The sequence below is a fragment of the Desmodus rotundus genome, chromosome 5 (genome assembly GCF_022682495.2).
Source record: "Desmodus rotundus isolate HL8 chromosome 5, HLdesRot8A.1, whole genome shotgun sequence".
NCBI classification, from domain to species: Eukaryota; Metazoa; Chordata; class Mammalia; order Chiroptera; family Phyllostomidae; genus Desmodus; species Desmodus rotundus.
The window spans coordinates 66,349,450-66,376,415 of NC_071391.1; the positions used below are offsets into that span (position 1 = coordinate 66,349,450).

The window sequence follows — 26,966 nt, forward strand, 5'->3', positions numbered from 1 at the left end:
TAAAAAAGTGTGTAGCAAAGCATCACAACTTCCATCTTTCTCTGTCACAAATGCCATTCATTAAATAGTAATTTAAAGCTTTAATCAAGTAAATTAAGATCCATCAAATGCAATGCACATTTAAATAATTTATTTGAAATAAAATACTAAACCATTACTTGCCCAAGAAACTAATTTACATGATAGTTTACCCAATATAGGATTCAGTATTAGTTCACATTTTTTGGATAATCTGCACATTCAATATACGGGTGGACAAAAGTAGGTTCATAGTTGTAATACAAAAAATATATACAATAATTAATAAATACTAATACAAGAATAAACTCTGTTTTGCGTACTAAAACTGTAAACCTCCTTTGCCCACCCTTGTGTAAGCATATTGCTAAGTGAGAAGTTTATTTATTATCACCTGCGAACCTTCAGGATGACATTTTGCCCTCTGTTTCAAACTTGCTCACTTAAGGTTAATCCTCCCTTTTCTAACAACCAAGCAAAGCTCCTCCAAAGCTCTGAAATATTCTCAGGAGAACAAAATAAAAGGACATGGCTTCCTTCAGAAGTATAGAAGTTGGCAGAGAAAATATCTGCTTTCAAGAACTAGATAAATTCTCTTTCTTGACCTTAATGTCAGTTTCTAGACGCAGTGGCTACGATCACTTCGAAGAGCCAAGCACAGTGGCGTTGACCAGGATCTGCTTTGAAGAGCCTCACTGGACCCAGGCAATGAGCCACGTGCCAAGAACTCTGCGACTTCAAAGCGTCTCTAAAGCGTCTCTGTGACACCAGAGAACTGCTCTTGGCCATTGAGTCTGCCCACTCACCTTCCCAAAGAAAACTTAATCAGGCTTCACCACACACATGCTAGACTTACACAACTTAACTCATTTTTTTTTTACATTTGTGACCGTGACTCACCGTAAGAACAACATTTTACCACCCAACATTATCTACTCATTCGTGTGTACTCATAACACAGAAACAATTTCCTTTAAACAGTATTTTCCTTAATATATTCACTATGCTCTCTTTTTTATTGTTTTTTCCTAATACTAGTACAACTCAGAAAAATGATTTCAAGAACTCCCTAGGACCACAACCCACAGCTTGAAAACCACTGGAACATTTGAATATATAATATCCTGCATGAGTGCACTTGAGTGCCAAGAAAACACACGTAAAGAGTAAATACTAAATCCACATCAAATTCAAATTAGTTTTCCTTCCCTACTTGCATGACACAAAACCAGGACTGCATCTCCATGGTTTCCTTTTTTGGACTTGTCCTCTACATAACCCACAGTTACCCTCAGATGATAAATGGTTAGTGATATTTGTTATTCAACAGATGTCTGGGCTGCTGAAACCTCCTATGAACACTTGACTCCGTAGCATTCAGAACCTCAAGAGCTCATCCCGAAACTTTCCTCTCTAGCTCTCCTTCAGTTCAGGGGCTCTGTGCCAATACCCACTGTCTTTCTCTCTTTGATAATTTAATATTTCTTTTTGCTCCACTCAGTACGTTCATTCTCAAAACAACCTTGAGACAGTTCAAAGCGGGGAAGGGGTGTTGGGGGGGGAGCTTTCTTAGCCTCCCTGAAATTTCTCACAAGACTTATCTTTTCCATTTTTTGGTGCATTTTTATAATGAAACTCAGATCACCTTCCAATAATATTATCTCCCCCCCTAATGAAAACAAGCTTTAACCCCAAAGGATATAAGACCACAAAAATAAAATTCTATTTCATATAACAGACATGTGAGTAAGTCAGGAGAAAAAGAACTGACGCTTCAGAAGTCAACAATTAGTAAATTTACTAACTAGAAAAACTTCTATTGATTTATATCTGGAGTTAAGTACTCAGTTTCATTATCTTCATTAATTGCCTACAGCACTCCACTGACCCAGGATCCACTAAAGCTTTTCCCTTACTTGTACGTAATTAAATTCTGGTGTCTTAATTACCTAAGCTTAAAAACATCCGTTGCAATGAACCACAAACAGGTTTTAACTAAAATGCACATGCTGAAAAAAATTATTTTAACAAAACGTACACACTGCTCTACGCTGCGTGGCTGACCACGACCCACATTCAACACAGACCGACTCACACCGCCCATGGGCCTAGCACAGCTGGACAGACAGAATCGGCAGTGAATCGAAACACAGAACAGGCACAGGCCCCCAAGAAGCTTCTTTCTATCTAAACTGCTCATTTAGGCTAACTTTCAAAGACATGCGTAAGTACCCATTTCCCAGGTCTCTTCTCATTTCTCATTTGTTAGCTGCTTTAGTTAATTACAAGAAATGAGTTTGTCAGCCCTGTTACAGGATAATTCATTTCTGCCTCAACACTTTTGCCCAAGCTGTCCTGAACTAAGACACTAGTCCAACCTGTGGATGTCACCTTCCAAGACTTGCTGACTGTCATTCGTCTAGGGGACTCTCACTCACCTAAAACCATCCACTTTAGTTCCGTTCACATATTTGTGCTCTGGTTAGGCTGTAAGCTTTTCATGAACAGGAATGACTGCTTCCTGACTCGCACAAAGTCCCTAACAACTGGTATAGCTGTATTTTTCCTGGTAGATACTAGGTAAATCCTACTGACGTTTAGCTTTCTTTGTGTTGACATTTTGTTATCCCTTTCAATTACGGTTTTAATAAAAAGAAAAGGTTTTCATATGGCCAGTAGTAGTGAAAATGAGGTGATTACCCAATAAATCAGGGTGAACAGACTCTGCAGCCATCGGGTACTGCACTGCCTACTCTTTCTCCTTACCGTCTGCAGAGAAACGTTCCCAAGAACCAAGTCAAGTAGAACAGGAAACGGAATGGGGAGGGGCGTCCCCTCAAAGGCAGATCAATGCTTCCACCATGTTCTAAGTCCTGTCCTAAGCCTACACATTTAAAGACAGAAAAAGGAAATTAGTTTCCCCTATCCTCCAACTGGAGACAAGAGTTAACAAGATTGCACAAGGGTATAATTAATTTGGAAACTACAGTAAAAGTTATATAAGATTTCTTTAGGACTGTCTGCTATAGTTCAACCTGACTGGGGAAAAAAGAATCTGAGAGGCCTGGCCAGGTATCTCTGCCCTTCTCTCACTGATATTTCTACCTCTTCATCAGGCCCACGATCCATCTCCAGATGTCAGAAGTTGTCGTCACATCTGCTGAACAAAATTCCTTTCACAGTAAAATTTTGGAATTCCCTTTCCGCCTGGGGGTGGAAGAAAGATAAAAGACCCCAACAAGTCTGGAAATAGGTGTTGGTGGGAATGGCTGCTTCAGGTGGCAGTAAATTATTTCGAATATCACACACACAAAAAAACACACACAATAATTTGCAAGGTACATATAAGTGAATATAAAATTCAATTCACTATTTATCCTTTGAAGTGTTTTTGTATACTGTTTACCAGATTTAGGAATATGAAATGCCATAAACAAAATCCTTTACATATTGCACCTTTAAAGAACTGACTTCACAGGCAAATACAATTTAATCATATTTAAGCAAATCATTTCATAAGTCTCTGTCTAGATCATTTAAAACCTCTGCTAAAAAAAACTGTGCCTACTTCCACAATAACAGGACTTCAGAAGCCTTTGCATCATTCCACCCACCACGGTTACTCATGATTTCAGTAACAGAAGGTGCAGGGCGCTGACACCGTATTAGAAAACCATACCTGTTTGGCGTGGCCAGAGCCCATCAGCCAAAATCCTTGCCTTATTCTTTCTTTTTCATTAAAAAAAAAGTAGATAAAACATTGTGGCATAAAATTTTGTTAGAAAGGATGAATAAGAAATACAGTAAAACACAAACCACATTAAAAATTCAAACCCATGGACTACCAAAGTAAGCAGAATACAACACAATTTGCTCAGATTTATGCTTGGCATGGAAAAGCAATGAACACAGCAGACCACTCACAGTAACACATCCAAAGGAACACAGATTCCCCAAAGAACTCCCTGAAGTATAGCCAATAAATAGCTGCTATTTTGTTATATACCCAATTCCTCTCAACTCAATGCTTTAAAATTTGCACATATTTGTAGCATAAAGGAAAGAGAAGCCAATGTATTATTTTATCGAATGTTTTACTTTAGAATGCTATGTTCCTAGGACAATGCTTGATCCACCGTAGGTGATTAATAATTAACTGACAAATGAATGAATTAATTATCATCATAAATCTATGTGGCAAAGATGGCTATCCTAAATTTAAAGTAGAGAAAAAGGCCTCAGAGAGAGCTACGGAGTCGCCCAAGGTTGTACATGGGATCACGGTCAGATTCCATCCCCACGTTGGTTCAACTGATGCTACATCTTACCAGATGGTAGGACTCCCATTTCAAGACCTCTGAGTCATGTTTCCTCCTCTTAACCCTGACCCATCTGCTTCAGTATCTGTTAACTCAAAAAATGTCATATTTTCCTATGAGAAATTTTCACAGGAACTAGACTTGCTTCTGATAGTTTGTAAAACATTACAAAAGAAATCAAATTCACCATAGGTTCTGTGCCTTAGCCCTGCCAGAAATATATTCTCAACATCCTTACAACATATATCTGTTTCAGCAGAACCCTTATAGTTATTAATACTAGTTATATTTTAACAGAACAGCAGGTATAATTAATCTGTCTGTGAAAATGGTGTGCTTATTGCAACCAAACAAAACAGCCCAGACCTGTTTGCATATTTTGCATATTTTGATAGCCTTGATGTGCCATTTGAAAATGACTGAAGAGAGAAACTGCTCAAAGAAAACTGGATAAAAGAAAAGAAAGCAAATTAAATAGCCAGAAATTGGAGGGTGGAAAAGCAAGTAGATAAAGGATGTGAAGACTGTACATGAAGGAATTCACTAGCAAATTATTTACAGAGAATTGTTACTGGATTGGAAAGAAATCAAAGAATAAAGAAGTGAACGAATAAAGACTAGAGACATGATCTCAGCTTCTCCCCATCTTTCGGTAACTGACTGGAGATTGAGGGCTAGCCACCTCCCCCTCCACCCACCCACTCCCACCCTGGGCCCCACCCCCACGCAGGAGTACAGTGAGCATACCTGGAGTCACCGCACCAAAACCTTGCCAGGGAGGCAACTACCAGGACTCTCTCCCACTAGGTTCTCACCACTCGGAGGCTACACTTGGAGGGTGTCTTTTCTAATGTTGCCACCCTGGGGCGTTTACGTACAGCATTTCTTTTTGGTAGATTTCACCAAGTTTTTTCACAGGCATATTTTTTTCTCTTATAATGACAAACGCATGTATATAATTCTGTACCTTGCCTTTCTCTCAGATTTATATCATAAAGTTATATTTAATTGATTAGGTAAGTAACGACTGTTAAAATTCACTGAATTAGTTAAGCCATATCTAATTATTTTCTATTGTAAGGAAATTTTAATTACTTATACAGGTTGGGACCCCAGTTCCCAAACTGTGTCCAGCACCACAACACATTAACACAGCTGACATCCCTCACATCTCCCTCCAGCACGAGGAAATGGGTTACCTTCCATCGCTCCACTAACCAGGAGTTACCCCTGATTTGGGGGAGGGTTGTATTCCTGGACAAAAGGGTTCTTATAAAAAGGATGAGAGGACACAGATGCTGGGTAGGAAATTAGTATTACCTGCTGCAGAGTAAGTGCCCTAATTGGAATCACTACTCAGCACCTATGAACTTTAAGGTTCTTGAAACATATTACTAATTTATAATGCTATCAGCAGCATAATGCAAGTAGGAGGCTTAGTATACCCTAATTAGCAAAAGGCACTTAAACAATCTTTTAGCTAATTTAATAGGTAAAAAATGGATAGCTTACTGTTGTATTACTTTGCATTTCTCTGATTCCTGGTAAAAGTTAACAGCTGTCTTTATCCTTTGGTTAATTGACTACCCTGTGTCTAGTGCTCATTACTTACTCTTCTTCCCCCATTTCTTACAGATGTTAGTTAATCTTTTGGTTGTGGATAAATATCATCACCAGCTTATATCTGTTGAGAAAAGGTTCTGATTGGACAATATGAACACCTACATTCAAAAGGAAGGAAAAAGTAAAGGAATTCTGAAAGACTGTGAAGAAAAAGTGGAGAAGTTGATGAAAAGGTAAGAGACTATGGCTCCACAGGAGCCAAGGAACAAGAAGCTTCAGGAAGCAAAGAGCGGCTAAGAGGGTCAAATACACAATAGTCCAGTAAATCGACAGTGTCCTTCGGATTTGACAAGTAGTCACTAGAGTCCTAAGCTTTAGAATATCCTACACCAAATTTTTACAAACTCAACATAACCATGTATTCAAAAGCTACCTAGCAACAAATAAGCACCTGGCAGAGTACTCAACAAAGAAAGAGAAGCGGACCTGAGGCACGCAGGTACATCTGAGGGGGCTGGAGCGGCAGGGAGAAAGGGAACCACTGAGAGCCTTAAGGTCAAAGGTGCCCTAAGGAACAAGTCTCTCCTCTCTGACTAATTTAATAAGTAACCTCTTTTAAAAAGTAATGTTTGTAATATATAAAAGATGAACTGATTTACAATTCCGAAAAAGTAATAATTTAGGGCCTGAAAAGAAACATGCAAAAATTGACTGTCGTCCGTTACGAAAACAAAGCAAACTATATGTGTAAGCCTGAAGAAGCTTTAAAAAGAGTTATTTCAGATTTCCAGTCAAGTTCAGCAGATGCGCAGCTGCTCTCCCATAACAGGATACCCGGGGCTCCCCAACTCCATGTCACAAAGCATGTACAAGCTTCCTTTCAGAAGAATGGCCGAATGTACGTCTCAGGCAGGAAAAATCCTTTAAAAGATGAAAGTCTTATTCAGTCACATAGCTGATACATGATCCAATTTCCTTCTGGTGAACTGTGGCAAAATGCAGATGTTTCTTTACTAAAAGTGTAACCCGCTTTTGCTTCACTTAACATTTCATACGTAGACTGCTTTAAATTACACATAAGTGTCACCTTCAACTTGAGAACTTTTAACTGTAAATATGCTAATAATAAAAAATATGCCAAAGCAAGGAAAATATCTGATATCACGGTATAAATTCATATATAAATGGTATATATTATTGTTTTTATATTTTAAGTTTGTTCATGTGGACATGAAAGATTAAATGAAAAATAAAATAAAGTTTATCATCATAGAAAATATTTCCCATTTTAAACAGTCTTAATATTAAGATTACTTCATTTTTTTGTTATAAGATACAGTGTGATTATCATATTCACCATTTTCTGGTTTCTCTGTACTATGGTACATATATCTCACAAGACTTAATCTTCATGAAAAATAGTCAGTATTATTATTATCATCCCCATTGTAAAAATGAGAAAACCAAGGCTTAAGGAGAGTGACTTACTAGGGCCACTCAGCCGCACGCAGGCCCTCAGAATCTAGTACAGTGCCTGAAGTGATCCCTGATTTCCTGAATAGATCTGAGTGGATGAAAACTGGACATTCGCACTCTCATATGAGATGCCTAAAATGTGTTGACTGCATAATGGAAGCATGAAAAAGTTTCTCTGTGGAACACAGAAAGGCTGTCTAGAAAATAAAGATTGTCTCAAAGGCTGTAGAACACATGGGCCTACTAAATCTCACCACCAAGCCATAACACACACCACACACAGTTTCAGCAGCGGCCCTCGGTACATGTACACCCAGAAGAGCTGGGCCTCTGTTTGTTCTGAATTTCCAAGGCCTAGAACAGTATCTGACATAGTGCAAAATAAGTACGCTGACTGGATATGCAAGGCAACACTCCATTCTCTTCTTCGCGTCTCTCCTGGCCCATCATTTCAGTTGGCCAAAAAGTCTGTTTGGTTTCTTCCATAAAATGAAAAACAAATTTTCATTTCCACTAATAACTTCCATTGATTTGGATATTTTCAGTATGTTGGCTATCTCCCACATGGTATAACACTGATTGCTCTCAATTAATGTCTCAATTTGATCGCTATTAACTTCAACTGGTCTACCCGTGGAGCATCGTCCAGCAAGAAATCTCCAGCATGAAACTTTTTTTGTGTTTCAGTTGTATTTTTACCTTTCTTGAAATAATAAAGCATAATATGCCAAAAATGTTACTTATTTTCTTCCATCTTCAATACACAAAACTCCCCAATTTTAATAAGCTCTTTTTTAATGCATTCTAATATGAGCACTATCACAATACAATCTAACAAAATTGTTTCAAATGAAGTTAAAGACAACTAAGCACTACTACAGCCATCTTACAAAAAAAAAAACAACAACCAAAAAATGTACTTTTTGGCCAACCCAATACTTTGTCCATTGCATTGAGCCCTGTGATTTTCCTCTCCACTCTTCCTGCAGTTCTCTACACATATTTAAAAACTGCTGTTGTCCTATATTTACATTATGAAATGTTAACTTATCTATCTATAATGAAAATGAAAAACTTGGAAATGTTTCCTCCTTAAATATCCACCAAGTGATTCTGTTTTCTCCAACAAATAAAAGAGCCATATCTGAATTTGTTATGGAAAGTTATAACTTGGCTTTAAATACACATTTAGCTCTCAAACTGCTTCCTATCATAAAGAATATAATGTAAATGCTTATAAACCTATTAAGTTTCTGTTTATAATGGTGAATTCCAACTCAGTTCCATTCCTAGGGAAATATCCAAGAGAATGAAAACATATGGCCACTCAAAACCAGGTACACGAGTGTTTGTAGCATTATGCATAACAGCAAAAACAAAGAAAATAACCAAAATGTCCATCAGTTCACAAATAGATAACAAAATGTGGTGATGTATTCACATAACTTAACATTTGGCAATAAAAAGAATAAAGTACCAATATATGCTAAAACACAGATGAGCCTTGCAAACATGCTACGTAAAAGAAATCAGTCACAAAAGACCACAGACTGTGTAATGTCATTATCCAGAAAGTCCAGAACGGACTAATCTACGGAAACAAAAGTATATTAGTAACAGTTGCCAGGGGCTAAAGAAGACAAAGAATGGGGAGTGACTGCTATTGGATAGGGGATTTCTTCAAGGGCAAAGAACCTATTCTAAAATTGGGTAGTTATTCCAAAGTTATAAAGAACTCATATAGCTCAACTGCAAAAAATTAAAGAAAAAATCTGATTTAAAAATGGGCAGAGGACCTGAACAGACATTTTTCTAAAAATTAAAAAAAAATACAAATGGCCAACAGGTACATGAAAAAATGCTCAACATCACTAATCATCAGAGAAATGCAAACTGAAACCACAATGAGATTCTCCCTTCACATCTGTTAGAATGACTATCATCGAAAAGACACGAGAAAACCAGTGTTGGCATAGATATGGAGCAGAGAAACCCTTTTACACCATGGGAATGCAAATTGGGTCAGCCACTGTGGAAAATAGTATGAAGATTCCTCAAAAAGATAAAAGTAGAGCTACCATATAATACAACAACCCCACTTCTGGGTATATCCCCAACGGAAATGAAAACAATACCGAAGAGATCTGCACTCCCACGTCCGCTGCAGCATTATTCACAATGGCCGAGATATGGGAACAATCTAAGTGTTCATCAACAGGTACAGGGATGAAGAAGATGTGGTATATACACGTTATACACACACACACAGCCACATATAAAAGAAAACTTTACTCAGCGATGAAAAAGAAGGAAATCCTGCCGTTTGTGACAACATGGATGGACCATGACGGCATTATGCTAAATGGAATAAGCAAGACAGAGAAAGACAAATACTGGATAATACTGGATGGTATCACTTATATGCAGAATCTTAAACTAAAGAGGAAAACAAAAGGTCAAAATCATAGAAACAAAGAGTAGATTGACGGTTGCCAGGCGCTGGGGGTAGGTGAAATAGGAAAAGGTTGTTAAAGGTACAAACTTTCAGCTCTAAGATGAATAAGGTATGAGGATCTAGCATAAAACATAGTGACTATAGTTGATAACACTGTATTACATAATTTAAATTTGCTGAGAGTTGAACTTAAATGTTCTCACAGAAAGAAAAAGATAAAATGTGAGGGGATGGATGTGCTAACTCGCTGGCTGGGATCCTTTCATGATGTATTAATCAAATCATGTGGATATATACTGTAAATATCTGACGATTTTATTTTTCAATGATACCTCAATAATAAAGCTGAAAAAATTAAAAAATAAAATCAGATGGGGATGGTTGCACAACTCTGTAATCATATGAAAAACCATGAATTGTACATTTTTTAAAAGTTTAATTTTATGGCAGTGAACTACACCTAATAATGCCATTTGAATAAAAGGCATTCTCATAGGGTGGAAAATCAGCATTCTGAAACGGCATCTTGGAAACAACACAGGCGATGCTTTTTTACAAACAGGAAATAGCATAACTCATCGTACAGTTTCATTTTCTTGGCCACATCTCTTGGCTTTGAATCAATACATATTATTGTCACTGCTGACGAGAAAATTCATCCTTTCATACAAATATCAATTCCTGGAATAAGCCTGCTCTAATTACTCTCACTCTGATAAATCTATATAATATGCTACCAACTTTTTCACTAACATATTTGTCTTTGTATGCAAAGTCTCAGAGTGGGTTCCAACATCAAGTGGTTAGTGACGACCTGTGGACTTCTGCAGCTCCACACATTCATTTGACACAACTGCCTTTAAGTCCAGTCATTTCACGGACATTGATGAAAAATGTATTATGTATCCACCTCCAGAGTCCCAGAGATTTGGTGCCCACTCCATGGGGCTAACTTGCTTGGGAGAAAAGCAGGCAAATTGTTATCAGTGAACAGCACCAGAATATATACCTCGGTCTTTGAGTTCTGGCTAAGAAAAAAATTGAGAGCCAAGACTCATGTATAAGCAAACGTTTGTTGAGAAAGTCATAGAGGTAGAAAAAGTAGGCTGCAGAAGAAGGGAGTCAGCTGGGCTGCATGGACACAGGAAACAAGTTACAGAGGCAAAAGAAAGGCCCTTGGAGTTTAAGAGAAAGGCAGGCAAAGGGAACACGACTTTGGGGAAGGAGAGCACAAAAGGTTTTTCTAGGACGTGCTCCAGAGAGCCTGCCTGGGGAATGAAAGGAGTAGGGAAAAGCACCTGTGTCTAAGAGAGGGGGGGGGGGGGATTTAATGTTCAGATATAAAATATTCCACAGAAGCAGTAGCTTCCTTTCACTGCAAGCCACATTCATGATGCCAGACAATGATACATGGCCAACAGCTCTCACACCAACCTTGAATGCTGCCCTCTCTCTACAGGGTGCATTCGTCCAGGTAAGGTAAAGATTTTGCTGAGGAAAGCCACTTCACATTCTTTTTTGAATAAAATATGGTGGTGGTGGTTGTTTATAACTCTAATTTTGCTTCCTAGTCTCAACATTGGATAGAAATGAAGTAGATGAGAAAATATTTAATACCGTGTACAATACATTGTGCTACAAACTTTACATATTACCTTATTTAATCTTGCAAATATGCATATGACATAAATATTACTTCCATGTTATAGACAAGGGAAACCCCCCACACACACACAAAAAGCTAAGTGACTTGCTCTCAGCCATGTAAGCTGCTACGTGGCAGAATTGGAATTTAAAGGAATTGCTCTGATTCTAAAGCCCAGGCTCTTTCTACTACTAGGCTGACTGCTGTTAATGTTAAATCTTTAATGAACCTACTTAACATTAAAATGTTATAATGATTAAAGATTAAATGTTATTAGTACCACACATGTATGAATGATAACGCTAAGCTTAGCTAAAGAGCAACCCCTCTCTGTTCCGATTATCTGAATAAATTGGGATTAGTTTAAATTAACATATGCTCTAACAGAATGCAAAACACAATCTCAAACAAATAACTGAAGTCTAAGCCACAGCCTAAGGCCTTAAATTGAAAGAGCATCTTGCAACAGCCCGGTTCTGAATCCTTGTTTGGTCCTCTCTCACCTTCTCATCAGTGTGTGTGACCGAACCTCACACTCAGCCACCCTGAATATCCACAGGACTCTAATTCTCATTAGTGCTGTCTGAGGAACCAAGGCAATTCGGAGGAAAAAGACATGCACCCAGCAGACTTCAATTCTGACAACCCTTCAGGCACTCCCTCACTTGCTGCTACTTCTTGCAGGGGATTATTCGAGATCTGTACTTTCTTTCTTTAACCCCTGACGCTGGCCTTTTCCAGCTCTTACCTCACTTTCCAAGCTATCCCAAAAGTCCAGACCTCCTGTTCATTGCACCCTACTTCCCTGGGCCCCAGGACAGAACTCCCCTTAAGTTCAGCATCCTTTAAGAAATATCTTTTTTTTTTCTGTAAAATCTATTTTGTCTTTAGAGTATCCTTCGTGATTCTCACACCAATCATCCCACCTTCTTAGATCAACTAGCTCACAAGCTCGATTCAATTTCTCACTGAGCCAAATGAATCTTCCTCTGCAATTCTTAACTAAATGTTCTTTTTTCCCCCAAAACCCCCTACTCCCAGTTCCTCCAGCCCTACCAATGCTGTCATTTTCCTTCCTCACTAATAACCACCGGGATGGTATCACCTCCAACATAATTTACACTCACTGAACATCTGTGCAGCACAAGAAACACCTAGGGCAGCCTTTTTTCTAAGTCCCTGTCTGCTTTCAATGCAGAAACCAATGTGGAAGAACAGTCTCTCCTCTGCAGTTTGGCCAGCTATACTATGTGAGACTTTCCACTTCTGACAAGTGCACGCTGTAACCATCATTTTTAACAAGGTGTATAGACCACCGACCTGAAGCAGAACTGAAGCACCAGCAGATACGTACACAGAGTCTCAAATCTCTACTGCCCATTCCTAATTCTTAAATGCCAGCCAAATGCTTTCTTGGTTCCCAGGTATAGTAGATAATTATTCATTTGTTTAAAAGAAAAAAGCTAAATCAAAACCATGCCACATTTTATAATCCTTTTCCACCAAGTTGATTTAATTTGGGGAAAAAAACCAGCCCGAGCTTTAACATCCAATTAAAGCATTTGCACTTCAATAATCTTGTTGCTACGGAATGATAATAATATTGACAAGAACCTGTTAAAGTTAAGTCTTGAAAAAGGCTAAAATTATTAGGATTCCAATGACCCTGCCTCAAGCAAATGAAAATGTTACATTTTTATATTATGTTATGATGCATTTTTTCCATTGCCCACAGGAAAACCCTACAAGGAATAAAGAGCAAACGTTATTCCCATTTGTGACAAAAATAGGGTCTAGGACAAGTGACTTGTACCCAGGCCACTACTTGGTGGTAGCACCAGGACTAAATTCTAGCTCTGCTGCTCACTGATGGCCCACAGGCTACCAACCCTGACGGTACCACCAGGCCACAGCAGTTACATATGAAGCCTGGCAGGAGCAATCTTAAAGAGGAGTCATATAGTCCCCACTCCTGGCTTATTCACTCCACAGAGATTTAAAACCCTTCTCTGTATCATGCTCTTCTTAGTAAAATGTAAATTTGGTTCATGTCTGACAATTACTGAGCATCTACAGTGTGGGCAGCGCCGATTAGAATCCAGACATCCTTGGCACCTAGAAGCTTATATTCCAAAGACTAAGCAAAATCTAATAAACAGAGACACCCTGGGAGTATGCCATGCGACTACAGAGGCGCAGATTGGAGAGTTACGTGTAAAGGGACATCCTGGATGGCCGACAACATCAGAATTGGAAGAGGCAAGAAGAGACCCTCCCGCAGAGCCTTCAGAGAGAGCATGGCCCTGCTAACATCTTGGTTTTGGACTTCTGGCCTCCAGAGCTGTGAAAGAATACATTTCTGTTGTTTGAAGCTAGAGAAAAAATATTATTTCTCTCTCTCTGTTTCTCTCTTTCACACACACACACAGGAGTATTATGCAGGCAGAAAAAAAATCTAACTTAAGATATTGCGGGCATAGAGTTGCAGGACTAACCAAATATTAGGATCTGACTGGGGTGCAAAAACTCCAATCTAAAACTGGAGAAGACGGGAAGAGTTAGAAGGACTCTGATGTTTGTCTCTGAGATGACCCGGTAGGTGGGGATATAACTGAACAAATGAGAACACAAGGACAAGAAACTGGAGGAGAAGGAAGCACTTCATTTTGACATGCGGAGTCTGAGGTACCTGAACACATTCAGGTGGTGACAGGTGGTAGGCTGGTGAAAATCAGACCCAGAGCTCGGAAAAATGAGGCGAGGGCTGGAAGCTGGGAGCAGATGTTATCACACAAGGAAAGCAAACAGTAAAAGGGCTAAGCAGGAATCCCTGTATACCGCCAATGCTCCCGAGGGTAGAGAAAATAACGGGAAGTGCAGGAGGAAATGAGCAACATCACACACGGAGAAAAAGGTGCAATTACAGAGCTGGGACACAAAGGAAATAACAGCAATGTTAGACACGGTTACTTAAGGAAAGCCAGGACTGACAAGCCCTCAGGAGGTCTTTAAGCCTCCCTGTCTATTCCCTCCTATGTGGACATTTTTTCCTGAGTCCACAGCTTTCCCAAATCTTCTCCAAATAGCGTGCCCCTTAAAAAGGCACCCCTATTGACCGTGATGCTGATAATTTTTAATTGTCCCTCAAATTTTCCACAACCAACTTTTAAAACGGTTGGAAAGTTAGTCTCTTATTCCTTTGATTTTCCAGTGTCCCATGACTTTTTTCATAGAAGGCACACAAAGTCTAATACAAGTTCCGAAATTATGTATTTTGCTTTTGCTTTCTCAAGTAACTTCCATTTGCGTCACCTTGCTAATCTCTCCCACCGGCACCCGCACTCCTTTGTTGGGGGCAAGGGGGGGCTGTGATATCTTTCACTCAGACATTTTAAGGAATAAGAAAATTACATAAATGAAAAAGAAAATCCTCCGCACGGCAAAGCAAAATCAATTTACATAGCTTCCATTGCGAACGGATAATACACTATCCAGGACACTCATTTCTATTAGCTGCTTATCACTCCTCTCCACACAGGAACACACAGCGGTTTTCTAAATTAAATCATCGCTTTCCAGAGCACCAAAGAGAGAACTGAAGCCGGGCCTTTCATTTGGATAAGCTCCAGTACATATCTGCACACAGGGGAATATGATTTGGCCTGTCTTTCATAAACTCGCGAGCAGTGCTGCTTCTTAGATTTGTGTGGGGAATTATAGAAATTCCACTACTGAGAAATCTGTCTGACTTCCAAATGAAAAGGGTCATTTTGCGTCCAAGCACTTTTTTCCAGAGTAAAGCCACGGTTCGGGAGAATACTCTTAATGTGGCAAAGTCAAGCACATGGTGCATTTTTCCCAGTTTTTTTCTACCACTTGAGACTGAGAACTACGCCGGGACGGTCCTCTGCCTTTCACAAAATATAAGACAATCCATTATCTCCAGTAATCACCCTAATCAGATCACAAAAGTCATGGTTTGGTATTTTTAAATATCAGAACTAAAGACTTTTACCACATACCCTAAAAATTGGAAAATCCGTAGTAATTAATATAAAACAATCTACACAGAGTTAATTATTAGTCTTATCCTACATTTCCCCACCACATTCCATGTACAATTAGACAAATTACCCTTGAAAGATTCAAACGCCCTGGAAACTTAGTGCTTATTTTTTCTTCTTTTAGGCATACTCACCTCTGCAACAAAGGAAAAGGCTGGGAAATATAGAGTGTTAGCTATTAAAGCATCTTACTATTCCACAATTCACTTTTTCTGAAGCAAATCACATTCCTTACAAGGAGTGTTGTTGTACAAGCGTGTTTTGCTGTAACACTTTCTTCAGCATTATAACTGCATTCTTGATAACAGAATCAGAACCCTGTAGATAGGACCAAGGATGCATTCTGATTAACCAAAACATTCCAGTTAGGTGTAATCCCATAGAGAAGAATCCAGATTACCAGAAATGTCCAGGCCAAAGTTTACATGCACCTGGCCGAAGACAAAACTGATAAAATAACTGCATTGCTATTGACTTGTCCTGTTAGCACCCTGCCCCTTCACCTGTGCTCCAAAGGCAGTTAAGCTTACCAAATATTATGGAAGTTGCTATATTTACACAAATCCCAGCCTTTAACCTCAGAATATGGCAGCTGCAAAAGATGATGCCCAGATTCCATGCACTAGAGAGTCAAATGCTCAGCAACTGGATTTAATTTTCAGGATGAAAGTCAGCAAGAAGCAGGTAGCAAGTCCTTGATGGATGGGGCCAGATCCACTGAGGTTACACTATCAGGATTATTAGATCCTGGGCAGATGTTCAGCCAGATGGAGGCACAAGAAAGACAGGCAGAGCTGCAAGCTGAAACTGATGGGGGGCAGCTGGGAGTAGAAGGTGGCTGGCACCTGCCTAGAAGGCTGCAATGAGCAGAAACTACCACGCAGATGGCAGTGATGGCTCGGGCCACAACAGGTGGCAATCAACTGTGGCAAGAAACAATATTCACAAAAGAGATTCAAGACTAAATAACCCCCTTTCCTTCGCCCTGTTTTATCTATCCATAATAAACATTTGATTACTGTATAATATTTACTAAATGTGGCTTAATAGTCTACATTTTTTAAAAGATTTTATTTATTTATTTTTAGACAGAAGGGGAGGGAGGAGAAAGAGAGGGAGAGAAACATCAATGTGTGGTTGCCTCTCCCGGGCCCCCCACCGGGGACCTGGCCAGCAACCCAGGCCTGTGGCCTGACTGGGAATTGAAGCGGCAACCTTTCAGTTCGCAGGCCAGTGCTCAATCCACTGAGCCACACCAGCCAGGGCTATTATTATTTTTCTTACATAATATTGAGTAACGCTTTTGCAACATCAACATAGCACTGTGCCCTAAGAAATGTTACCGACTGAAAGGATATTTGTGAAAACTGCTTTTTATTGACTTAAAAGTTTAGTGGTTACCTAAGATGTTTGCACTTTCAGAGTACCTTGATCCTAACTCACAGGAGGAGCCAAAGGTGGTTCTCGGTAAGCCATTCGTCTCCACCAGGCAGGACCTGTCTTCTGCTCTCCCAGCAACCCATTCCCCTGCCTTCTAAGAGGACAGCCCTTCAATCACTACCTTCTGAAAAAGGAAATTCAATAGCAAGAAAGACAATATTGTTAAAGGGTGCTGATTAAGCTCGAGTAGAGAATCGGAAGAGGGGTAGAGCAAAGTACTCGGCCAGCACTATTTAATTGCACTTTGATAAGCACCAAGGCAAGGCTCCCATTTAAATGAACACGAGTATTAACTGCTTTTACTTGTACATTTCTCTGAAGCAGAAACTTAAAGCACCACATTCCTAATCTACCCATTCCTAAATTAATTACAGTTCTTTGGAAGAATACAGTCACTTCTGCTCACTTAACTCAAATTCTAATGACTAGAAGAACCACATGAATGGTGGCCGTGCTTCCACATCCACACCTCCTATTAGGCTGCACAGCTAAACAAGCGCAAGGGCCCTAGTGGAATAGCGGCAGTGAAGCAGCTCCTGGAGGGCAAACAGGAATCCAGGAGTTCCACTTCAACTAAATAAAACCTAGGTGCCAATTTAAATGCCAAAACTAGCCTAAAACAACAGCAGTTCTCACTGAAAGTTGAGAGCTAACCAGGTAAATAGTGCAATGACTAAAGAAAGTCTTCCAAATTTCTTAAACTTGTTTTTGTTCTTTTACCTTGTATTTAATTCCTTCCCTGTGCCACCAAAAACTGGTAGCATAGTGGGCCCCGAATACGCATGCAAAGCAGAGACTGGAAAGAAAGTGAAGAAAGAAGTGATACCTGGCTACAGGTGAGTTTGTGAAACACAGCGAACGGAAGGCAGTAGTACCTCCCTCACCTGTCCTAAGATATTTCCACGCAGCCTTTGCATTGGGGGTTTTCTTTTACTACAAACAATTACTTCGCCCCAGATTACAAGAGCACCATAGCGGTGTAGTTTATAAACTGAGGTCTGTGGGCCCTCAGGGTGGACGCCTTTGAGAAACTGTGTGCTTGCCTCTTTCTACTGTATTGATTACTTGCACATTATACATCAATTTATGAGCAACCTACTACTCAAATTAGGTGCCATTCTTATTGTGTCATGGATCACTAGTGCCAAGAACTAGGCTCTAAGAACATAGGCAATATGACCAATAAATGAGTATGGTTTGCAATAGAGAGAAGGCCACCCTCAGGGCAAGAAGATTTTAAAGAACTGCAGTTTCAATCGGGAAAAACAGTGAGAAAATGAATCATCAACAAACAAGATATCATGAGCAGTCTTTATATGAGAGGAAATTTTGTTTCAGCAAAACATCATCCATTAGATTAATGAAATGTCGCTGAAAAATGTGTTATTGATTTCACAGTATTGTTTATACTTAATTTGTAAATTGATTCGCTTTGAATAAGATTGTATGAATAAGCAAAGGAATGATAGTTTCATGCTTGTATATACTTATTAAGTTATCATAATAAATAATTAAATCTATATTAGAATCCACTATTTTTTTTTCCTTTAAAAGAAGCACAGACATACACATTCGAGAAACAGTATCCTAAAAGGCAGAGGGAAAGGCTGGCTGACCCACCTTGAGGCAATGAGAGGAAGGAGACTGCGGTAAGGAAGGAGAGATGGCCCAGGAGCTGAAGGGCAGGGTGGAGTAAAGAATGGGGATACATTCTCCCCACCCAGTCACTCAATTTAATGAGTCTAATCCTATTTCTGTCTATTCTTTTTTCTTTATCTTCTTTTGAGGGGGCAGGGGGACGGAGGCGGAGAGAGTGTTTTTCTATTCTTGCAATGTCAAAGCTCTACTTAAAGATGGCTCTTGGAATTCAAAAGTATAAAGAAAGAGAAAGCAAAGGGGACATTATATGAGCAAGCCATTTTGAAATGTTTCTTTGAAACATAAACGGAGAAGATTCACAAGGAAAACTAGCCCATGACGCCAAAACTCAAACTTTACGACTGGCCCCTGTTAAAGAACTAAGTTCACAGGATAACTCTCGGTGAAAAGGGTGAAGATTTGTGAGTCACGCAGCATGAACTAAAACCCACTTCACCAGCATCAAATATTCCCAAATATCACTCACCAACATCCATGTGGCTTGTGACAAAATAAACATAAACCTAGTGGTGAGATTTCTACAAATGTTCCTCATTTTACGGAAAAGGTAGGACTCCCCAATGACCACACAGCATTTCACAGCGTCAGGACTTCCACTCAGGTCTATGCCAATCCACTTAAGCTGTCGTCCTTTCCTCAGAGTGGATGTGAGTATGAAATGCAATAATCCATGTTAAAATGTTAAGTATCTTACATACATCTGAAATTGAAATCATGCTGTTAAGGTTTTCATTTATAAGGATCCTTCCAAATACTCTGCTGAAGACACCTATATGCTGACCCAGAGACCAAGGAGCGTATGGAACTCCTACGGGAACAGTCAAGCAAGAATTAACCAAATGTGCACGCCAATAGTCTCACCAGGAAAGTTATTAATTAAGATGAAAATAAGAGAAGATGCTTAGAAATGCACTGATGATTATTCAGGAAGGTTATCGTGAGAACCATTAATTATTAATGAGAATAACAGGAATAATAAGTGCTAAAAATAACACTGAAGGATAACGGATACACTATTGAAATAGTATGTAAGAGAATGGAAAAACATATTTAAAGATAGGGAAGGTGAAGGCTTCTCTGGCAAAAAGGAAAAACAGTAAGAAAAGGACAGGACGGGGGAGGAAGGCTCCTCGCTGAATCACAGACAGAACTGAGCAGGCTTCAAGTCCTTCAGACACACGCCTACCCTCCTATCCCAGTGCTTCAGATAGCGGACACTCAGCAGCTGCAGCCCAGCCTCAGAGCATCATCCGCAGGGGACCCGAGGGTGGCTTGCTGGAAGAAAACCAGTGCCATAATGTGACTTCAAGGGTTCTTCTGCTCCAAACCTTTCCCACGTGGCACCTGATGCTGGGAATTTATTAACAAAGGAATATGATATTTTCCTTCCACAGTGAGAGAAGTAATAATCGAATGTTAGTTAAATAAAGTACAGTCATGCTTTGCTAAATGATGGGGACACATTCTGAGAAATGTGTGATTAAGCAATTTTGATTTCATAATTGTGCGAACATCATGGAGTGCACTCACACAAGCCTGGAGGGTAGCGCCTACTACACAGCTAGGCTCGATGGTACACAGCCTCCGGCTCCTGAGCTCCAAATCTGTATAGCATGTTACCGGGCTGAGGGCGGTAGGCTCGGTAACTCTAACACTATAATTGTTTGTTTATCTAAATATATCTAAACATAGAAAAAGTAGTGTAAAAATACAGTATAAAAGATAAAATACGGTCCACATGTATAGGGCGCTTACCACGAACAGAGCTCGCAGAACTGGAAGTTGCTTTGGGTGGGTCAGTGAAGGAGTGGTGAGTGAATGTGAACGCCTGTGACATTACTGTACACTACCACAGACTTTATGTAAACACTGCGCACTCTCGCTACACGACATTTATACAATGATGTGAGACTAAATCAAGTACAAGAGAAAATGATGCAATCAAGAGACAACAGACAGATGTTTGAGGCTGCTGCTGGTGTTACATGGCATACTGTTTTACGGCAAACTTTTATAAGTAGAAGGAGTACACTCAAATACAATAAAAAAACTATAGTACGGCAAATATATAAACCAGCAATACAGTCATTTATGATCAAGTACTACGTGCCGTACGTAAGTGTATGTGCTACGCTTTTATAGGACTGGCAGCACAGCAGGTGTGTTTACACCAGCATCACCACAAACCCGTAAAGAATGACTGGTGCTCCCACTGAGGACAGCTGCTACGTCACTAGCAATAGGAATTTGCAGCTCCATTATAATCTTAGGGCCCCGCCACTGCTGACCGAAATGTCACTGTATAGCACAGCACTGGAATGCACTGTCATCACAAACCTAAGGGTCCTGAAAGCAGGATCTACACGTTTGGGGACCTTACACTCTCAAGATTTCTTCACTTGCAAAATGAAAGAACAAATTAGTAAGAATGGAAATAACCTGATTTTTGCAATGCTAGATTCAAAATCGTCCTAAAGGACATAAGGTTACTTGTAAGATAATGTACATTTCATAGATTTTATCATAGCTATGTATGTATTTACAACTTCTAGAACACTAAAGCTCATCACCAGCAGTGAAGAGAAATGTCATTTTTAGACTATTTGGCGTGTTCAGCAAGAGTTGGTTGAGCATTTAGCACTCTGAGATGGGGAAACTTTTTGAAGAGGCATTATGGTCTCTAAGAGGCACTAGTCCCAAGACCCCAGGCAGGATTTGCAAACCCAAAGAAATGAGAGGTCACATTTGTCTATACACAGGATGGAAAGAACTGCAGATAACTTGTATTTCTCACAAATCAGTAAATACTGTTATCAGTAGTAGCTTCAGATTCAGAAATTAAGTGAATGTGAGCATAAAAGATATTTCCTTTACCCAGTAAATGTTCTAGTTTTGGGAATGGTTAAAATAAAGAAGGATTTGGAAGCACACTAATTTCAATACATTTTGCTAAGCTCCATCCTCACATGAATACACGCTTCGCCATCAGATGCTAACGTTGTCTTTTGCTGGCACACACATATCCCCATCATGTTGTTACTGACCTTGAACTTTACATATACAATGATGCGTCCCCTACATATGTCCTGGAGACTAGGACTGCTAGATCACCCAAAGGCCTCTCCAACTTAGGAAAATACTTCACTCACCAGCCATCAGAGGCCAGAGATTCCAGGACTTCTTTTCAGAGGCTAAAGCATTCAGAAACCTCTGTTAAGATGTAAATACATCCTGGGAAAGGTAACAAGTTAAGCCTTCTCCATTAGCCACTTAATTATCTATAAGAGAAACTCTGGAATTCCTTTTCCTAAATTTTCTTAGGCCTCAGTAGTGGAGATGGAGGTCTGGAGGTGGTGGGGACAGGAGGTGGGAAAAGCCCCCCAGGGCCTTCTTTACTTCCTATAGATGATCAGATCCCATTGGCCTTCAGCCACTGAAGCACATTCTCGGTGACACCACCACCACCAGATTTATGATGCAAACCAAAAATTAACATGCACCATAAATAACTTGTAAAGAGATAAAATTCACTGGCCCATGCTCTCTTCCATCATCTTACTAAATGGCAAAACAACATATTTTTTTAAAAGCCAGATCTTGATTGTGTCCAACGATATGAATGAAGAAAATATTCATATTCTTTGAATATCACTAAACAGATTAGCTTCGTTTTATCCGTAGGGCAAAGTCTTGAATACTTCCTCAAGGATCTTTGAAGTGTTCAAATTACCCATGAAAGAACAATAGCCCCCAACATTTTTTCCAGGAACATTATACAAAAGATGGCTTTCGTACAACTTTATCCAGGATGCATTACAGTGTTTATCAGGGAACTCTTCCCTTCTCCGAAGGCGTGGTGGTAACGAACACCTAAGAACAAACTTTATTGGCAACCAGCAGGGGAGCTCTTCAGCTATTGTCCCCAAACCCATTCAAACAAAAGAAGCTCCTTCTCCTCCATCCCACTCCTCAACCCGTACCCCGCGGGGACACTCCACATCCCCTTGCCCTCTCCACCCTCCCGCGCCAGCTCTACTTACTCCTCAGCGCCCCAATGAGCAGGGAGCCATCCTTAATCAGCTCTTTGATGAACTTGTTGGTCCGCTCCAGCTCAATCTCGTGACACTGGAGGCGCTCCCTGAAATCCGGGCTGTCCAAGTAGGAATCGCTGAACTCCAGAGTAGGCAGCCCCATGGCACAGGCACTGCCCGCGGCCGCCGGGGACACGTCCGGGCCGGCAGTCAGGGCGGGGACAGTCGGCGACCGTGGCCGGCTCTGGGCCGCGCGATCGCGGGGAACGCGCGGGGAAGTGAGGGGACGGCGCAGAGGAAACGGGCCCCGCGCGCCCCGCCGCCTGCGCCGGGTTCCCGTGGCGCGCGGACACCTCCGGACTCAGGCTTCTCGTGAGGCCAAGCTGGCGTACACACCAGGGGTGGGCCGAGGCGCGGGGCTGCTTAGGGTGTTGGCTACGCCGCACATCCTCGCTGCGAGCACCCGGGCGGCGGAGGCTGCGGGCCGCGGCCGGAGCAGGAAAGTTCTCTCCGGCGCGCAGACACTTCCGGCAGCTCCACTCTCTGTTCTCCTGACAGTCGTTTGTGCAGTGAGACAGCAGCGCCCAGCCGCCCCTCCCGCGGGGTCGGGGAAACCCTCCCCCTCCGCGGGCGCGAGCTCAGAGAGCTTGCAAATGGGACTCAGGGTCAGAGACCCTCCTCCTGCCTCCGCGCTCCCACCCCGCGCCACCCCGCCCCTTCTCTCATTTACCCCCCTCCCCACCCCACCGCCCGCACACTGCTCCCCAGCTCCGCGCTGCTGCGGCGGCGGGATCGCGCCCCTGCCCGCGCTCCGGGCGTTAACTCAGTCCCCGCCTGAGCTCCCAGCTCGTCGTAGCAGGCGGTGGCCCTTTGCGTCCTCCATTCTACAGAAGTTTCTCAAACTCCCAACATACTTCCCTTTACCCCTCTTCCTCACCACCCCACTCCCTAGAATCCTCTGGCAGAGAAACCAACCTTCATTTTGAAACCTGGTGGGAAGATGCTACTTTAAACATTAGTTTAGATTTTGCTTCACACGTCTCCACTGAATGCACATAAATTCCAGGTTGAAAAGTTTTCCTGTCTCTTTCCCGTTGCTCATTTCATTGATCCAAGAAAGCCGGGGGGCCGGGGGGTTGAGCAGGGGGTGGGGAGCGGGGGGAGGGTTATATTCAAATTGAAAGCTTCCTAGGCCTGGGGCTGTTTACTGTTTTTCCAAGTTGTGAAAGTGGGAAGATTTGGGGTCTTCCCCATACCCCAAATACCCACTTCAGACTTAGATGCTAGAAAAAAATCTATTTGCCTCACAATACTATATCTTTTATAGGCAGCTGGATAGAACTGCCCCACAAGCATGCAGATTTTCAAATTGTTGAAGTTGGCTGGAGTTCTAAATGAATAGTTAGTTTCCACGAAGAGGCAGTTACCCCTCCTCTGGTAGAGGAGCACCTAATAAATTTCGGTTCTGTCCGGAGCTTGACACCAAGAGAAACTGCTGCGTTGCATCCCGTCCTTCTATCATCTATAGGGTTTCTGAGAACCCAGTTATTTTTCTTAAGAATCTGCTTTTAATTTCTGTCTTCACTGCTTTGAACCATCTGTGGGGGACCGGGGTTGCGGGGGGTGGGGGCTGCTTCTACAGATCATGGGAAAAATTCCATTAAAGTGCTTGACATTTTTCCCAATTAAGTTTCAGAGACTGTCAAGACTTTTAGTTTCAAATGTTATTTTAAGTACACATAAACATTAAAAATAGCACATAAACCTTAAACTATGACAGATAAGATGATGTAAACAGTGTATTTGGTGGCTTTGATTTAAATTCTTCTGAGCCAGGAAAATTAGACTTAAAGACCTTCCTGGGTGGTTAGACTTCAAAATATTAGAACAATGGCCACTCACCATTTGAGTCATTTTAACTCCAAGTGTCTAACTTGAGTCTGTCAGTTAAACACTCTTCCTTTGGGTAGGTGGGGGAGGGAGTGGGGGCACGAATGCCAGCTAGTATTTGTCAGTTAATAGAGTGACAGAGCAGCAGTGGGGCGGTTCTCCACCTGAGCTGATTTTATCTATTCATCCTGAGTCAAAAGACAAAAAACCAGTCAGGCCAAACAAACAGTTTCCTTTCAACTTCTGCCATGTTACTGTTCCAAGAAACTAAATGCAGTGCCAGTTGCTGAGATATGAAACAGGATAAAGTAAAATAATTCCTTCCTGTTCTTCATTAAATAAAAGTCCTGTGATTAATTCTTCAAAAATGCATCAACAATCTTTGTTAACTACCACTTTGTTAAATATCACTGTGCTGGATGTCGATTTTCATTTTTCTTTAAAAGTGTAGGACAGATTTATTCTAGACATGGGTTATCATTTACCCATTCATATGTGGGATTGCGTGTTTTCTACCTACTGTCTACATTACTGGGACCTGGGCAGACGTGCGATTTGTAGGAAAGATAAATAAAGGGAAGCATACTTCCTGACCTCAAGCGGCTCGCAGAAGAGAGAACATGGAGAACAAGCGCCCCTATCACATAAGGCAGCGTGGTCTCTGTGCCGGTAAGGCACTGATGCCCCTCATCAATGTTTCCTCTGAGTCCCGTCATTTCCTTCACAGGGAATAAGCATTTTTCCTCCTACCCTTCATCCTTTAGCCTCTAAAATTCAATATGTTACAATGGACTTTTTCCCTGTAGGTGCCTTTAGGGTTGGTTACTCATGGCTTACCCCAGTGATTCATCCTGTAATTATACCTGCTAGTCAGGCTTTGTCTTATGCCGCATTAACTCAGCTACTTGAGAGACACCAAAAATGGTTTTGCTTTGAGGTAGATTTACGGGCAGTTTTGAACTGTTGTTTTCCCAGCATAATAACTAAACCAGATTCTTTCTGAGAACAGGCTTTCTAAATAAAAGAGTGGAAGCTTTTATACGGCTGCACGGTGAGTCTCACAAATGTCATTGGCTGCCACACTCCGGCATGGTTACTGGCACAGAGAAATGTCTCTGTTTGCTTTCTTAATTCTGAAATGGGATGTGTGGGACTTTGTTTCTTTTAAAGAGCAGAATAGTGAGTTGGGGTGAGTAAACTAGTATATGACATTTGTAACTATCTGCCTCAGACCTTCTTCTTGACCTAGACATGTCCGGCAATTAAGCCTGGTGCTTAGTATACACTCGGGAAGTGTTAGTTAGGTTATTATTATTTTTTAGTGAGTGTTGTAGACTTAGGCCTCCCAGGCTCAGATTCCGAGGCTAAGTGCAGGCCTGGTGAAGAATGACTCAACAGAAGGCGAACACGCCCCAGAAGACTGACCATACCCCTCAGTGCTTCCCACAGCGAGAGGACAATGAGTGACACCGCCGCGGCCTGCCTTTCCACCGTGCGTTGTGTTTTCTCAAAGCATGTTCCTTGCAAGAAGTTTTCGTATCACTCTAGTTCAACCTTACGTCATGTCTAGAAGAATAATATTGAACCCACATGAACAAAATATATGATTTAGTACCTTTAAATGTTTTTATTGTGGTAAATATGCATAACATGCAATTTATCATTTTATACACTTTTAAGTGTCCAATTCAGTGGCATTAAGTATATTCACACTGTGGTGCGACCACCATCCCCATTCATTTCCAGAATACATTTATCTTCTCCAACTGAAACTCCGTACCCACTAAACAGCAGCTTCCTATACCCTCATCCCCTAGTCCCTGGGATCCACTATTCTGCTTTCTATCTGTACAAATTTGATGGCTCTGGGTAACTCGTATAAGTAGAATCACACAATATTTGTCCTTTGCGGCTGAGTTATTTCACTTAGATGATTTTATTATTAATAAGAGAAACAAAGATATAAAAATCAGATTTGTTTTTAAAACCCTTTGAACCTACATAAATTTTTTAATCAAAAGTTTCTAAGATACTCTTCTGCTAACCAAAAAAGGAAATTCTTACCAAGCCCATCCATGGCAGTTTATTTTGCTTTATTAAGCACATTTTGGGGGGCCCCACACAATTCTTCTCAGATTGGTTGATGTATAACATTGCATTCTATCATGGGCAAGTATACGTGTCATAGCACTAGTGACAGTGGCCTATGTGACTTGCTAACGTTGTTTTATGCAGCTAAAATGTAAGAGCAGAGTTCCTCTCCAACGGATACAACTCTCCCGTCTTCCTTTCTGCTGTTGTCATGAAACACAGACACACGATAAATATAGCCTCCGTTAAAAAACAAACTTCATTTTGTCCAGGCGTATGAAATGGTAGTCTTTTCTGGGAAGAGCAGAGAACATA

General features: G+C 40.9%; 1 protein-coding gene across 2 annotated transcripts in view; it reads right to left on the bottom strand.

Annotated features, from left to right (window-relative positions):
* ARHGAP42 (Rho GTPase activating protein 42) overlaps positions 1–23,346 on the bottom strand; it is a 245,838-nt gene extending 222,492 nt beyond the window's left edge. For both annotated transcript variants that reach the window (XM_045183571.2, XM_024574588.3), the window contains exon 1: positions 22,680–23,346. In XM_045183571.2, coding sequence (XP_045039506.1) covers positions 22,680–22,833 — 154 coding nt within the window. In that variant the 5' untranslated portion in view covers positions 22,834–23,346. The remainder of the gene's footprint in view (positions 1–22,679) is intronic.
* Positions 23,347–26,966: the final 3,620 nt, after the last annotated feature.